Raw genomic sequence first — 17487 nt, 5'->3', positions numbered from 1 at the left:
GTTTGTTTTACCACCTGTTGTGCAAGCGAAACATAAGTGACTCTGTACAGCACAATATCTCAATGTGAAGTGGCTACGTTTCTTTCCAATGGCATCACACACACGTGACAAGTTGGACAGCCTTTCTATACCATCAGAACAGACTGTGCATATAGTAAATCATTAATTTACATTTGTCAAGCCCTTTTCTTAAGGTGCTAAGTAAAGCCATACCTTTCAACTAATAAACATGTACCTCCCCTTATAGGTGTATTCAGTTAACACAAAAATAGATTTAAAGCAAATTTATTTACATAAAAGGACAGGATAGCAAATACAATGATACAGACACTTGAAATAAAGACAAATCATATCGATGGCACTTCCAAAAACAATGTACACATTATAATTTGTTAGCAGTTTGAAAAAGTCAGTTAAAAAGAGACTGTACACTTTAAAAAAGCTCGTTATTAGACAGATAGAAAAATGGCAAGATTCTATACACTGGCCAGTTAGTGTTTGTGCATGTTCCTCTGCAACAGTCATCTATCGGTTCTCCTTGTCCATGGACACAGTCAGGACTCTCCGGTCCAACTGACCCAGCCTCTGTCTGTCTGGGGTGGATATCTTCAGCTTCATCTGATGGGCAGGGAGGGAAGAGAGAGACAGAACCTTTCAGTTAGACCAGAGGTTTAAAAACAGTTGTGAATGTTCATTTTCCCCTGACCCACCAAATAGAGCAATCCTGTTCCTTAGGCTTTAGTGTGCAGACATGAAAGAATGAGATGGCAAGAGTGAGATATCGATGCAAGCACATGTGCAGATAGTTCCCTGAGGGAAAAGTGTGTGTACATTAGGGCAGGCACAATTACCGTATAACAGACCGTTATGGATGACAACAGTCATGAAAATAAAATATGTTTCTCTTCAAAAAACATTTATTTGTATTATTTTGAAACTAATATCTGACTGAAGACGGGACTGCCAGGCAGTAGAGTCAGTTTCCGAAGTAACATGGGCTCTTTACAACATGAAACTTTGTTGCTCCTTGCTGAAACAAGCAAGGTCTTGTAGCACAGAGAATGGGCTTGCAACCTCTGACCCTGGCAATTTGACTGTTGAACCGATTGGCAAATAAACAATGGCTGCCTGGTATTGTGATGCAATAACTTCCATGGCAATGTAGAATGATCATTCTAATTATGTTAACGGATGTCACCATTTAGTTGAATATATTTTTTTGTTATGTCAGTTGATTCAACAAATCACAGCACATATTGGTGGGTACACTCGCAATGGGGTTCCCACTAGTTGTGCCAGTGGCAAAGTCAAAATGGTTTAAAAAAATAAATACATTTTGCTTTTTGGTCTTAAGGCCAGGCACCACAGGCAAACAGTGTGATCTTTCACATTTTCTGATTGTGATTTTGCAACTTCCATAAAATGTACAAAAATCTAAGTATAAAAATAGAGTATCATTTATCCCAACGCCGTCAACTACACCTACCATAAACGTTGTTCTTGACAGCATGTTTCATGTAGAACTTCAAATACTATTTTTTTATTTGATTCAAAAGCTTGTTTTCTGGAGCACATTGTTAACTATTCCATACATGGCTATATCCTTTGTAGACGTAATTCTGAAAGATTAGTAATTTCCTGACATGCGATTGGTTACTGGCATCTAAAAAAGGGCCTTTCCAGCTACCCGATTGAAAATGTGCTGAGACATTTGAACTAAACAAAATCTCCTGCAAAGAATCAATGTAAAACGAGACAAAATGAGAATCGAAGAAGATACCTACAGTATGTGAATAAAAATAGGCGATCTCAGTTAGCCAATGCGAGAAAAGCAGTGAATGAAAGAAAATAATTTTCTGAGCCGCCGATCGAGGCAGTACAGGTAGAGGAGGTATCCCACAGCAGCGCGTTGAGATGAAGATAACTACTGTAGCAGCGATCAACCAGACAGCCAACAGTGGCTTTTATTTCACGTCTCAAATAAACCAACATGTACATTATTTGATTTGCCCCAAGTGCCTAAACACTGGACTGAAAAATCCACAGACTTCAGTCATTATAAAATGTGATCTTGATGCATTTAGGAGTGTTTACGCTTCCTCCAGGGGAGATGTGGCATTTGATATAAAATGTGGGGATGGTTCTTCTAGCTGTATAAAAATAACATTTATTTCCTTGCTCCAGAAAATGTATTCCAAGTTAAAAACAGAGTGACAGGAAAACATAGGCCTATGGCATCATAGGGCGGTAGCCTAATGTGATTAGTGAGAAATTAGCTTTACATAAAGTAAATGCATGAGGATATTTACATAGGGTCACACGCTGACATTTTGCCCTGTAGTTATGTCTAATGTCAACAGACAAGTACCCCCCCCCCCCCCCCCCCCCCCCCCCTCCCCCACACACTTTAGTTTCAGCTGGTAAAGTTTGATGAGTAAAGAAAGAAAATAATACCTATTAAACTGTGGTGCCTAGCCTTAAGGTAAGCAGTGTGGTTAAGGTTCGGTTAAAATAAAAGACCATTTTGAAAACCGCTTGCCCAGATAGTGACGGTCTCACAACGGCCGCATCCAACCATTGTTGACTTGAATGGGGACTCCCACAATGCTCCTATTCAAATGATTATAACGATGACCAATAACCATCATCTGAAATTCCATGACTGTCACAGCCCTAGTGTACACCAGATAAATACCTGTGTTGCTTGCTCCCGGGGGGAGTTGGTCTCCTTGAGCATCTGCAGAGGGGAGCGGCCTTCAGCCACTAGTGCCTTGTCTGCCACACAGGAGAGGAGAGAGTTAAAAATAAAAGGGGGAAAAAAGGGAAACTCTGCTAAAAATGATCAACAAAGACGCCCACGTACCTCTCTGCTTCTGTTTGACCGACTGCCCCTTGTTCTCATTGGCTGCATTCTTGTTTCCAACCTGGACGGAGAGTGGTGAAGAGGACAAGCCCCCCTTGCCTCCTCTACCTCTGGCCCTCACCCCTGTGGCCCCGAAGCCCTTCCCTAGCCACTGGGGCTTGAACACCACTTGACTGGGGCTCTTGCTGTCGAAGGTGGGGCAGCGGATCCCAGTGGCTTGGGGCTGCTGCTGGCTCACTCTGGGGCCAGTGGTTGCGGTGGATGGTACAACAGGCGACACCGTTACAGGCATCATTGGCTCCTCCACTGGTGTTGGGACCTCCACTTTAAGAATCTCTGTAGCAACCGTGACTTCAGTTACCTCTGTAATGGTGGGGATGGATGGTTCAGCCATGGGAGTCAGAGGTTGTGCGGGGTCAGAGGTGACCGAGGGAAGGGCTTTCGCATGGTCAGGTTCCTCCTTGTGGAGTTCAGCAGCAGCATTTTCAGGGAGAGGAGATGCAGGGCTGTCGTAGTGCACCTCGGCGAAGGTCGGCGATGGGGCGACACCATCGTGGCAGGTGATCAAGCTCATACTCAGGCGCTTGTGTAGTGAAGACTCCTTGGCCTCTTCGGCTTCCTCCAGAGTGAAATCGGCTTCGACGTCTATCTGGGCTTCCCCCACGAGAACGAAGGGACTCTGGATGAGAAGCATATGACTAGCCACGCTCTGGGGAGAGGGCTGAATCATGTCACCTGAGACCTGTGATGGCTGAGGGGAGAGAAGGGGCTCACTGGAGCCTAACTCTCCCTCTACCACGGCCTCTTCCTCCACATTGAAGTTGGGAAACTTGAAGGGCACAGGGGCAACTCTTTCTACAGAGTCACTGTGGAGGAGCATACTGAGGCGGTGGGCGAAGGAGCTAACTGTCACTGAAAAAAATAAATAAAAACAACAACTTTGACAAAAAGGCAATGCTGCATCCACAGTTTTGGGTAGGGGGTAGCCTCTGCAGAGTCCAACAACATTCCAGTTTTCAAGGGAAATGGAAAGACTACCACTTCAGACATTAACAAGGCAACATGCCATCTTAACTCCACCACATTTACTGGATTGGTTGATTGGTCTAGTTTCAGGCGTTTCTTCTATGCCTGCTACATTAGGGTTGGGAAAACTACATATATGACCAGCAAGCTCATTCAATCAAGTTATTTGTTGAATTACTATGTCCCAGTATGCCCCTCAGACCAAAAAGTTTACCCACCCCTGGACCTAAAGGCGTGCACATGCTTCTAATCCGAAACAGTTTTGACATATATTACAAAAATTTATTACAATTGAGTTCATAGATTAATTCTGACTATTGAGGAATTTATACTGGCTACGGTTTCTCAAAAGGGACAAACAATACTATCACAGGCTAGTTTTTCAAGCTAAGATTTTTTTAAATGGAGTATGTGAGGCACAGATGTTCACGGCCTTCCAGTGCTTGACTGGATAGCTTTGCCACTTGGTTAAGATATTTACCGCTCATGGAGTCCTTCATTGGGGTGCGGGTGACACCGACTGAGGGTGACCGAGGGTCGCTGGCTAGAATGGAGCATACACTCTCCACAACTGGGACACAGGAGACGGTTCCACCCACCTGAAAGATGAATACATTCTTGTTGTATGCATGCATGCACGCACAAAGCTGTCAAGGCAAAGGGTGGCTACTTTGAAGAATCTCAAATATATTTTTTGGGTTACTACATGATTCCATGTGTTTTTTTCACAGTTGTCTTCACTATTATTCTACAATGTAGAATATAGTAAAAAATTAAGAATAATCCTGGAATGAGTAGGTTTGTCCAAACGTTTGACTGGGACAGACATTACATACACACATGGTAAAATGTGATTAATCTGGTACTATCTGGCAGTCCGATTTACGAATCTGTGTTTGGCGGATGCCAGGAGAACGCTACCGGCCCCAATGCATAGTGCCAACTAGAGTTTGGTGAAGGACAAAATGGTCCGAGGCTGTTTTCATGGTTCGGGCTAAGGCCCCTTAGTTCCAACGAACACTACAGCATACAATGACATTCTAGACAATTCTGTGCTTCCAACTTTGTGGCAACAGTTTGGGAAAGGTCCATTCCCGTTAAACCCAGACCAGAAACGGCTTCAACGTCCTGGAGCCAGAGGTTCCGGCACCATCTTCCGATTAGAGATCGGATCCGGGGGTACCTGCGCCGTCGCCCTCTGTTCCGTCTTACACTCCAGTGGCTTCTACCTCGGTCTCAGATCAGCGCTACCACCCTCAGACAGTGAGTCTGCCTGAGACCAGCCCATTCATCATCTACGATGGATACTACAGCTGGCTCGGGTCCATCGTGCCCCACTGCCGTTCGGTACCCGAGGGGGTTTAAGAAACCACTCGAGGCAAAAGAACAGCCAAACCTCCACAGCCATTGCACCAGCTGTCGTCACCGGCAGATCTATTGTAAGAAACATCTTGGTTCCCGCAGCAAAAACCTTGTACTGGTGCTCCAGGATAGCACAAGACATTACAAGTCTGCTTCCTACAGATGCCGGGAGCTGAAGCTATCGTAATCCATGTGGGGTGAAACGACATCAGGAAGGATAACTCTGAAATCCCGAAAATTGATTTTATTTTTATTTAAATAAACTTATTTCAGGACTAAGATAAAAAAAAATGTATGCAGAGGCAGTTTGCCTGTTGGCAATATCAGCAACCACTGCATGTCTCCACTGAAATTGCCAACTCCATTAATGATTTTTTCATCGGCAAGATTAGCAAAGTTAGGCATGCCATGCCAGCAACAAACACTCACTACATCTGACTAAATTACAAAAGACAAGCGCTGTACTAAAGTGAGTGTGGAAGTGAAAATTGTCTAACAATGGCAAGCCACCAAGGTCTGACAACTTCAATGGAAAATTACTGAGGTTAATAGCTGACGATATTGCCACTCATTTTTTATATATCTTCAATTTAAATCCTACTAGAAAGTGATTGCCCTCAGGCCTGGAGGGAAGAAAAAGTAATTCCACTACCCAAGAATAGTAACCCCCTTTACTGGCTCAAATAGCTGACCAATCAGCTTGTTACCAACCCAGATTGCAGATGGAAAAAAGGATGTGTTATGGCTTTACACCCCCTGCTATATATTGTAGATAGACAAGTAACTAACAGAACACTGAGTGTGTTGTTTAATTGAAGCCTCTCCAACATAATCAGGAATTCCCCAGGGCAGCTGTCTAGGCCCCTTAGTCGTCGTCCCCCTTCACTAACGACATGCCACTGGCTTCAGACAATGTGTCCATGTATGCAGATGACTCAACACTATACACTTCAGCTACTGAAATGACTAACACTTAACAGTTTCAGAATGGGTGGCAAGGGTGAAATAAGTTCTAAATATTTCAAAAACTAACAGCATTACATTTGGGACAAATTTCACTAAACCTCAACTAAATCTTGTACTGAATAATGTGGAAATTGAGCAAGTTGAGGTGACTAAACTGCTTGGAGTAACTCTGGATTGTAAACTGTCATAGTCAAAACCTATTGATACAACAGTAGCTAAGACGGGGAGAAACACCATAATAAAGCTCTGACTTCTTAACACTATCAACAAGGCAGGTCCTACAGGCCCAAGTATTCGCACCAGGACTACTATCTAGTCGTGTGGTCAGGTGCCACAGAGGGACCTTGGAAAATGACAATTGGCTCAGAACAGGGCAGCATGGCCATCCCTTAAAAGTACATGGGGAGCTAACATTGATAAAATACATGTCAATCTTTCATTGTACAAAGTGGAGGAGAGATTGACTTTATCACCACTTGTTTTTGTAAGAAGTGTTGACAAGCTGAATGCACCGAGCGGTCTGTTTAAACTACTAGCTCGGATACCAATGTATACCCCAGAAAATATCTCTTCACAATCCCCAAGTCCAGAACAGACCATGGGTAGGCGCACAGTACTACATAGCCCCATGACTACATGGAACTATTCCACATCAGGTAACCGATGCAAACAGCAGAATCAAAAAAAAATTAAACAGGCAAAAATATATACTTTATGGAACAGCGGGTACTGTGAAGAGACGCACACAAAAGGTACAGACACACAAACAAGCATGCACACTCTACACACACGTACATTGCAATATTGTTGTATAGTGGAATTACACCATTTGTATTGTGGATATGTTGTGGTGTAATAATGTTATATGATGTACTGTTTCGTGCCTTAATGTGTTTGAAATCTAGGAAAAGTAGATGCTGCTTTGGCAGCAGCTAACGGGGATCCCTAATAAATACAAATGCCCACATGCACAAAGCAAAGTCCATAGAGAAGTGGTTTGTTGAGACCGGTGTGGAAGAACTTGACTGGCCTTCAGAGTCTTGAGCTCAACCCCATTGAAACCTTTTGGGATTAATTGGAATGCCAACTGTGAGACAGGCTTAAATCACCTAAGATCAGTGCCAGACCTCACTAGCTCTTGTGGCTGAATGGAACCAAGTACCGCAGCAATATTCCAACAGCTAGTGAAAAGCCTTCCCAGAAGACTGGAGGCTGTTAAAGCAGCACCAACACCATATTAATGCCCATGACTTTGGAATGAGAAAGTATCTCTGCCCTATCGTCTCTAGTAATCTTAGTGTTCAATCTAGTAATGTTGGCACAGATTGGGGGGGGGGGGGGGGGGGGAGTGTATTTGATGTACAATCAATTCAGGAAGTGAATCAGAAATCACTTTTATATAGAGCCCCACAGTGGTGGTGTCATAATACCCAGGATATTAGAGGATATTAGAAGCACTTTAAAAATTAGGGCTGTGCTTCGTGTAAGCTTACCCGAGTGACATTTTGAAAACAATGTAACTCTCGCATAAGGAAGTTTATCAATAGTCAGCTCTATTTACTCAGATTTTAAAATGCTAATTAGGATCAAAGTGGACATCATGCAAAACTACAAATCCCTACAAGGCATCTAGCTGACACCTTTGCTAATAGGTATTGTAAATGTAAAACTTGCACAAGACACTTCACAGAATTGTCCCTTTAAAGAAATATTGCCAATTTGTTAATTTGCTATTACATAACTAAATTAGATAGGAAATCATTTCTGGATTAACTTTGCCTAGATTCAGCACTTTTTTTTATTAAACTAGGCAAGTCAGTTAAGACCAAACTCTTATTTTCAATGACAGCCTAGGAACCGTGGGTTAACTGCCTTGTTCAGGGGCAGAATGACAGATTTGTACCTTGTCAGCTCAGGGATTCAAACTTGCAACCTTGATTACTAGCCCAACGCTCTAACCACTAGGCTACCCTATTACAGATAATCCAGGCATTTGCATTTCTTTATGGTAGTCAAATTAGTATTTTTTTTTGGGGGGGGGGGGGGGGGGGGGCGGGGGGGGGGGTGTTAAATAATTAGAATTTACACCTGAGCCTAGAGAGAGATTGCGAGGTCATCAAAAACATCCCCCCGGGGTAAGCCTACGTTAAACACAGACCTTCATTTGAATGGTTTCTAAATTAATGATTAATGATTTAATGATGAATTAATGATGGTATAACGATTGGAACTATTTCCCTCGTTTTATGGGTATTATAACACCACTGTGGGGCTATATTCGTAAAATACACTTACCCAGAACTAGACTTGGTGAAATGGTGCTGGCAGTTTAGACAAAATATACAGCCAGAACAGACAGTAATTTACAGACACAGTAAACAGAACAATTACACATGATAGGAGTATTCTAATTGAATTCAAATGCATGAGTTAAGAGTAAATAAACCATTTTCAAATGCTGTCCCTTTTCAGTTAACGTTACCTGAATGGGTGTGCGGTCAATGGCTACAGATGGAGACCGTGGGTCGACAAGCTGAGAGAGACGGTCGTGTTTGATCCGATGGCTGGGGTCATGTTTGGGCGTTGAGGCCACAGCAACCTTGCTCTCGCTGGATCCCATGACGATAGATGGCTAATGTCCTGAGACAGAAGTTAGATAAAAGTTTACATTAAAGTTAAAGCGAGTCTGTTGTGCCATTCATTGTCTTCTTTCTAGCTAACTTAGCTAAAAACGCGTTTTTATTTTTCAAGACAGATATAAAAAAATAAAAAAAATACAAATTTAGTCCATTTACAATTATTGTGGATAGATTGGTAAAAAGTTAGATTGAGCAAGTTTGCCGACACAATCTAACAAGTCACCTTAGCTAAACTAAAGCCTTCGGGTGGCTAAACTCAGTTAACAATGTTATATTAAAGCTAGCTGCAAAACATGGTTCTTGCTCTTCGATTATTTCTATGTGATTCAAATGAATCTGCTAGGTAATAAAGTACCTTTCAGCAAACAATGACTTACTTACCTTGCACGTTTCGCTTGAAGTGAGTGAGTGTCCTTCCACTTTTTCGCAGCAAAAAATGAGGATTTAAATTGCGAAAAATAATGTATTTAGCTATTTTCAAACCAGCCAATCAGTGAAGTTGGTACCTCCGCCTTCCCAACAGAGATTGGCTGATTGCAACTACGACGTCTAAAATGGGCGTGGTTTGCTACTGAAAACCAATTTAAAACCTACAATCTCTGGCCTTGCATTGCGGATTTGAACTTGAGCCTCTTGAATGTTGTGCAATGCAACATTATTTGAAAGCCGCAGTCTTATCTCGTGAATGGAAATACGTTTGTGAAGGAGCATGTTTGGTTGTGCTATACCCATGGAAAGAGCCCAGAGAAAAATACTGTTTATGTGCAAAACCTATAGATAAGTAAAGTTCAATGATGTATATAAACCCATAACGTTCTATACAAAGTAGTCCTTGCAGCAGATACTAGTAACTTAATTTACCATTTGCTGTTTTGTGCTGTAAAAGAAGCCATATCCTGGGTATTTTTGTCCTATTTGGGTCTACTCTACAGCAATGACATGATATGGTGGGATCTTGAAATGGTGGTGGAAACGCTTTTATGGGCAAATATTGATATAATAACCATAATATCGAGCCACACGATGATATGTTGTATGGTCCTCCCACTATGACGAAGGAAAGCATGCAGTTTATTAGGCTACAGATGAAAAGTTATGATGAATTTCACAGGGTGTTGAAACTGCACGGTGATCTTGATTACTCCTTTCCAATAAATGTCGAGGGTCTTATTCTGGTGACATGAGCGATGCTTGACTGCGTTTGACAAACACAAATACTTATCTAAGTCCCTTTACAATTGTAGGGGGTAAATCAAGTGATAACGAGACAAACCGATCTGGATAACCCTTCAGCTTTGGACAATAAAACATGGCCATTTAATTAAATAGCTCTCAGTAACCAGAGGTTCAATTTCTTCTTTGTTTTCTAGGACTGTGTTTTACAGGAAGTATATGGAATCCCAATGAAAGATAAGGTAACTTATATTGGAATTGTTATATGCAAGGATGAAAAACAAAGGAGTGAATTAAACTCTAACCCCATTATTGAGAAAACAAAGAAGGCCATCTATCTAGATTATCATGTAATACTGTATTAAAATCTCCACCCCATATTATTTTGGCCAATGGAAATTTAGACAATTTTATTTATTTTCCTATCGAAGTTACTTAACTTGTTATTGGTAGCTTAAGTATTTACAACAATGAAATTAATGTGGTTGACATCCACCAATAGCCTAATCCATCTCCCTGTATTATTTGCTTCATGACTCAGTTTATAACCCTTAAAATGTACTTTTAAAATAACTGCTAACCGATTGGTACCAAATGAAAGCCAAATATCATTCCCCCATTGACACTTCCAAAACGCAGTATCTGTGGAACAGGCATGAGTTTCTTAAATTAAATAAAAGCCTGCACTCTTACCCTTACAATACAAAAATAAAGATTTCCTTTTCAAAATATTACGGATTCCCCTGGCATTAATAGAAAAAATAGAAATGGACATTTACTATCACAGTGACTATAAGAAGAATTTTAAACTTGTATATGTTCACATGAACCGGGTTCTCACAAAATGAAACATTCTTACTAGGTGCAAATAAAACAGTCCTTTGCACCACGCAGGTGGCAGGCCTAAAGTATATTTTTATACAATTGCAAATAACATTGCACCATAAAGATTGGTAAAACGAATCGCCATCAAGCTAATATTAAGTGTCAGTGTGAATATACCTGCCATAAAAAAAGAAGCTCACACAAATAATGCTCTTCTTTTCCCCAAGAAATACATGTTTTATCAGTTGCAAAGGGGAGTACCCCAAGGTTCAAACCTAGGCCCCACACTCTTCTCAATTTACATCAACAACATAGCTCACAGGCTGACTACACCGCTCACGTCTTGTGCGCGAGTGTTGCAAAATAAATGTAGAGATCTATATTATTCAATTATTGCACCCACACTGCTCACGCGCCAACGAGTGTCTACGTTGCCAAGGGCTAAAATAGAAGTCAGTTCTATTTGTGACGCAGATCGCGCTGCAAGTCTTGCCTCTTTATAGAAGCAGGTACCCACGTGCCATCTCCTCATTGGTTATACCCACGTGGGTGATTGAAAGACGAACGAAGACAGTGGCGGTAATGCACCTAATTTATGAAAGTTGCCAATCGCAATATAAAGTCAAGAGAAGAAAAAGCCTGGAAGGAGGAGAGATGACTTGAAACGATTTGGTTGACCGTTTTATGTGTGGATTAATTGTCGGACTAGAGGACCTTGTGCATAAAATAACAACTCAATGTTTATATCCCAGGACAAATTAGCTAACAACAGCAAGCTAGCTAAATAGGACAAATTAGCCAGCAAGTGCAAGCTAGCTAGCTAAATTGCCATAAATGTTTAATGCTTTTCGACCTGTCCCCTCCAGGAGACTGTCAAATATGATGACACCACCACCCCAACGGGTGTTGCTGGGCAGCTTCCATGTGGTGTTCGTATTCTTCTCACTTTGCTTGGTGAGGTAGATTGCTGATGTAACTTGATGACCCTTCACATACCTTACCATTTCATTGGCTCTCTTGTAGGGTGTATCCATTGTTTTCAGTGCCATGATGTCCTTGAGAAGCAGATTCAATGCATGAGCAGCACAGCCAATGGGTGTACTGTGAGGGTAGATCTCCTCCACTTTAGACCAAGCAGCCTTCATGTTCGCAGCATCGTCTGTCTCCAGTGCAAATACCTTCTGTGGTCCAAGGTCATTGATGACTGCCTTCAGCTCATCTGCAATGTAGAGACCGGTGTGTCATTGTCCCTTGTGTCTGTGCTTTTGTAGAATACTGGTTGAAGGGTAGAGATGATGTAGTTAATTATTCCTTGCCTACGAACATTCAATCACCCATCAGAGATGATTGCAATACAGTCTGCTTTCTCTATGATTTGCTTGACCTTCACTTGAACTCTGTTGAACTTTGCATCCATCCAGCAAATGAGTAGATAAAGCATGTCTAGTTGGAGGGGTGTATGCTGGGCAAAGAACATACAGAAATCTCTTCCAATACACATTGCCTGTGAGCATCAGAGGTGAACCAGTTGCATACACAGCTTGAGCAAGATATTCATCAGCATTTCTCTGACTGCGTTCCTCCACAGTCAAAGAAAACTCTAATTTCAGGAGGACTATGAGCTGTTGCTATCGATAAGGTGTCCAATTCATAATTTTCACCTTGAATAGAAGTAGAGGGATTTTGTCAGAGGTTGCTTGGGGTTTGTCAGAGGTTTCTGAGGGAACTTTATGCACTTGGCCAGATTTTTTATTTATTTATTTATTTATTTTACCTTTATTTAACCAGGTAGGCAAGTTGAGAACAAGTTCTCATTTACAATTGCGACCTGGCCAAGATAAAGCAAAGCAGTTTGACAGATACAACAACACAGAGTTACACATGGAGTAAAACAAACATACAGTCAATAATAAAGTATAAACAAGTCTATATACAATGTGAGCAAATGAGGTGAGAAGGGAGGTAAAGGCAAAAAAGGCCTTGGTGGCAAGGTAAATACAATATAGCAAGTAAAACACTGGAATGGTAGTTTTGCAATGGAAGAATGTGCAAAGTAGAAATAAAAAAAATAATGGGGTGCAAAGGAGCAAAATAAATAAATAAATTAAATACAGTTGGGAAAGAGGTAGTTGATAGGGCTAAATTATAGGTGGGCTATGTACAGGTGCAGTAATCTGTGAGCTGCTCTGACAGTTGGTGCTTAAAGCTAGTGAGGGAGATAAGTGTTTCCAGTTTCAGAGATTTTTGTAGTTCGTTCCAGTCATTGGCAGCAGAGAACTGGAAAGAGAGACGGCCAAAGAAAGAATTGGATTTGGGGGTGACTAGAGAGATATACCTGCTGGAGCGTGTGCTACAGGTGGGAGATGCTATGGTGACCAGCGAGCTGAGATAAGGGGGGACTTTACCTAGCAGGGTCTTGTAGATGACATGGAGCCAGTGGGTTTGGCGACGAGTATGAAGCGAGGGCCAGCCAACGAGAGCGTACAGGTCGCAATGGTGGGTAGTATATGGGGCTTTGGTGACAAAACGGATTGCACTGTGATACACTGCATCCAATCTGTTGAGTAGGGTATTGGAGGCTATTTTGTAAATTACATCGCCAAAGTCGAGGATTGGTAGGATGGTCAGTTTTACAAGGGTATGTTTGGCAGCATGAGTGAAGGATGCTTTGTTGCGAAATAGGAAGCCAATTCTAGATTTAACTTTGGATTGGAGATGTTTGATATGGGTCTGGAAGGAGAGTTTACAGTCTAACCAGACACCTAAGTATTTGTAGTTGTCCACGTATTCTAAGTCAGAGCCGTCCAGAGTAGTGATGTTGGACAGCCGGGTAGGTGCAGGTAGTGATCGGTTGAAGAGCATGCATTTAGTTTTACTTGTATTTAAGAGCAATTGGAGGCCACGGAAGGAGAGTTGTATGGCATTGAAGCTTGCCTGGAGGGTTGTTAACACAGTGTCCAAAGAAGGGCCGGAAGTATACAGAATGGTGTCGTCTGCGTAGAGGTGGATCAGAGACTCACCAGCAGCAAGAGCGACCTCATTGATGTATACAGAGAAGAGAGTCGGTCCAAGAATTGAACCCTGTGGCACCCCCATAGAGACTGCCAGAGGTCCGGACAACAGACCCTCAGATTTGACACACTGAACTCTATCAGAGAAGTAGTTGGTGAACCAGGCGAGGCAATCATTTGAGAAACCAAGATGATTCTGCATCGTTGTTGCATTCTTCACATATGATTTGGCACAGTATTTGCAAATGTGCACAGCTTTTCCTTCTACATTAGCTGCAGTGAAATGTCTCCACACGTGGCATTTTCCTGTAAAGATTAGAAAAATGAATGAAAAACAACTCAAATACAATTCCATGTACAGATAAATAGTTAAGCAGTTAGTTAAAACATTTATCTTACAAATGAGTTGTTTAAAAATGAAAAATGTATGGAAACAGGTGAATTAACTCTCCTCAGTTAGCAGGCTCAAGCAAGCTAAAACCCACATGGTAGCCAAAACTAACTAGCACAAATTGTTAACAAGTTAGAAATGATTTAAACACACTTTGCTGAATGCTACTATTTACTAGTTAACAAAAAAAGTATACATGTCATATAAAATGTATTCACCTCCCCAGTATTGTAATCAAAACTTACCAGAAAGCATGTAGTCCTTGGCTCAGACAGTGTAGAAGTGTGGGCTCAATAGCATCTCATTAGTGTGCAAGATCTTGAGAATCAGCTGTACATGTGATGGAAGAATGCACTGTGCATGCAGAGGGTTGCAATTCAATTGAATTGGGGATAGTTTAACCAAAATATGCCACAAGACCTAGAATTGCCTTATGTGTATCCCACAAAAAAGGTTCAGTTATAAGCTAACTTTTTTTGATGAATTTAAGTAAAATTCCTGGGCTTAACGTCCCCCTTGGAAAATTTCCTGAAAATTTCCGGGAAAGTTCATGACCCTTTGCAACCCTAGTTCCACTTGTTTTTTTGGAGGGCCCACCAGGATTGACATGCTAAAATCGTCACTGGGGATGCCCGAGGGCTAATGTGAACTCTGATAAAGGTTCTATAGTGTACTATACTTTAGGTCAATGACACACTAGAATTACCCAATGTGTCAAGTGAAAATGTGCAATGGCATAATATACCAAACATTAAGAACACCTCCCCCCTTTTCTCTCAGAACAGCCTCAATTCCTTGGGGCATGGACTATACAAGGTGGCGAAAGCGTTCCACAGGGATGCTGGCCCATGTTGACTCCAATACTTCCCACAGTTGTGTGAAGTTGGCTGGATGTCCTTTGGGGGGTGGACCATACTTCATACACACAGGAAACTGTTGAGCATGAAAAACACAGCAGTTCTGCAGTTCTTGACACAAACCGGTGCGCCTGGCTCCCCGTTATATACCATACCCAGTTCAAAGGTACTTAAATCTTTTGTCTTGCCCATTCACCTACTGAATGGCACACATACAAATTCCATGTCTCAAAATCCTTCTTTAACCCGTCTCTTCCACTTCATCTACACTGATTGAAGTGGATTTAACAAGTGACATCAATAAGAGATCAGAGCATTCGCCTGGAATCACCTGGTCAGTCTATGTCATGGAAGGAGCAGGTGTTTCTAATGTTCAGTACACTCAGTGTAGTACATGTAAAGACCTTAAATAGTATGTTTGGGCATATGCTGGATTTATTCCTGATCGATACGATGTGTAAAATGTCCATATTTTATTGTCCTGTTTTATCTCCTATATCCCTGGTGTATCTCTCTTACCTCCACAGCAGCATTAGCTTGCTGGAAATCTGAACCTACCCACAATTCCACAGACTCCACTGAGATCTGACCAGGAAGGAAGGAAGAGGTAGCAATGGCAGACGTGAACACCAAGTTGTCTATAACAACACAAAGTGGGACTAACATATGTTGAAGTTGTGACTGTAAAGGAGGAGCAGAAAAAGGTGGGGAAGAGGGATGAAAGAGGAAGACAAGAAATGAATGGGAAGAAGCAAAACACAGAACTACACCCATTCTCCCACTCCCTTAATCCCCTACAATCTACACAACGCTGGCGCAGGCCGTCTTTCCTACTTTTCTAAAAGGATTTGCTTTAATCTAAATGCAAGATGAATCAGCGAAAACTATTTGCTTATGCACACTGTATCTTCCTGGGGTTTGTACAAAGAAACAACATAAAAACTACAAGGGAGGGGTGAGAGTTTTAATTTGGTACAAATTAATTGGGGTTGTTAATGGAAGGTGAAAGGCAAGTGTTCACGTTAGGGTCAAAGGGGGAAAAGTAGATGTCACAGTTAAAGGTCAACCATGAAAACTCCTATGACTACATACTCAAGGGTCAACACCAGGTCTGAGGTCTAATTCAAGAAGTGACTTGGAATTCAACTCATGATAATAAAAACAAAACACACAAAAAAAAAAAGATTATATTTCCTCCCCTACCTAAATTGAAATATTATTTGCCCCAACTGTTAAAAACATACTGTATGACTTCACTTGACAAGGGGAACTGGAAGTCTGATTCAAGAGAACAGCTATGATGATTTTCATTGGCAGATAGAAATCGTAGGCATACGTTTGAACTTTTGTTTGATAATTGCCAATGTTGGGCAATGCAACATACACTACATGACCAAAAGTATGTGGACACCTGCTCGTTGAACATCTCATTCCAAAATCATGGGCATTAATATGGAGTTGGTCCCCCTTTGCTGCTATAACAGCCTCCACTCTTCTAGGAAGGCTTTCCACTAGATGTTGGAACATTGATGCAGGGACTCCATTCAGCCACAAGAGCATTAGTGATGTTAGGCGATTAAGCCTGGCTGGCAGACGGCATTCCAATTCATCCCAAAGGTGTTTGATTGGGTTGAGGTCAGGGCTCTGTGCAGGCCAGCTAAGTTATTCCACACCGATCTCAACAAATCATTTCTGTATGGACCTCGCTTTTTCCACGAGGCGATTGTCATGCTGAAACAGGAAAGGGCCTTCCCCAAACTGTTGCCACAAAGTTGGAAGCACATTGTATGCTGTAGCGTTAAGATTTCCTTTCACTAAGGGGCCTAGCCCAAAACCATGAAAAACAGCCTCAGACCATTGTTCCTCCGACACCAAACTTTACAGTGGGCACTATGCATTGAGGCAAGTAGCTTTCTCTTGGCATCCATCAAACCCAGATTCGTCCGACTGACTGCCAGATGGTGAAGCGTGATTCATCACTCCAGAGAACGCGTTTCCATTGCTCCAGAGTCCAATGGCGGGGAGTTTTACGCCACTCCAGCCGACGCTTGGCCTTGCACATGGTGATCTTAGGCTTGTGTGTGGCTGCTCAGCCAATGGAAACCCATTTCATGAAGCTCCTGACGAAGTTATTTTGCTGACGTTGCTTCCAGAGGAAGTTTGGAACACGGTAGTGAGTGTTGCAACCCAGGAGAGACGCGCGCTTCAGCAGTCCCGTTCTGAGCTTGTGTGGCCTACCACCTCCTTGCTGAGACGTTGTTGCTCCTAGACATTTCCACTTCACAATAACAGCACTTACAGTTGAGCAGGGCAGAAACTTGACAAACTGACTTGTTGGAAAGGTGGCATCCTATGACAGTGCCAAATTGAATGT

General features: G+C 42.0%; 1 protein-coding gene across 2 annotated transcripts; it reads right to left on the bottom strand.

Moving 5' to 3' along the window:
- Positions 1 to 269: 269 nt before the first annotated feature.
- On the bottom strand, positions 270 to 9389 carry LOC110489418 (cell division cycle-associated protein 3). 2 transcript variants are annotated; one of them, XM_036947907.1, is made up of 6 exons: positions 9238 to 9389; positions 8700 to 8857; positions 4371 to 4488; positions 2864 to 3775; positions 2696 to 2775; positions 270 to 618 (listed from the first exon to the last, which is right to left on the bottom strand). In XM_036947907.1, the coding sequence occupies exons 2-6, from the start codon at positions 8835 to 8837 to the stop codon at positions 526 to 528; spliced, it is 1341 nt and encodes a 446-aa protein (XP_036803802.1). In that variant the 5' UTR covers positions 8838 to 8857; positions 9238 to 9389; the 3' UTR covers positions 270 to 525. The 2 variants fall into 2 exon arrangements, with proteins under 2 accessions (XP_036803802.1, XP_036803803.1); XM_036947908.1 differs by lacking the exon at positions 9238 to 9389 and adding an exon at positions 9013 to 9035.
- Between the last annotated feature and the right edge of the window lie 8098 nt (positions 9390 to 17487).

The sequence above is a fragment of the Oncorhynchus mykiss genome, chromosome 2, assembly GCF_013265735.2.
Source record: "Oncorhynchus mykiss isolate Arlee chromosome 2, USDA_OmykA_1.1, whole genome shotgun sequence".
Classification (NCBI taxonomy): Eukaryota; Metazoa; Chordata; class Actinopteri; order Salmoniformes; family Salmonidae; genus Oncorhynchus; species Oncorhynchus mykiss.
This window is presented reverse-complemented; position numbering and strand designations above follow the sequence as displayed.

Bases quoted from the DNA above. Each gene is read 5' to 3' on its own strand.
- LOC110489418 (XM_036947907.1), bottom strand. From the start codon at position 8,837: ATGGGATCCAGCGAGAGCAAGGTTGCTGTGGCCTCAACGCCCAAACAT. The intron at 3,776-4,370 runs GTAAATATCTTA...TATTTTTTTCAG, and splicing joins AATGAAGGACTCCATGAGCG to TGACAGTTAGCTCCTTCGCC. The intron at 619-2,695 runs GTATTTATCTGG...CCTGCCCATCAG, and splicing joins CCCGGGAGCAAGCAACACAG to ATGAAGCTGAAGATATCCAC.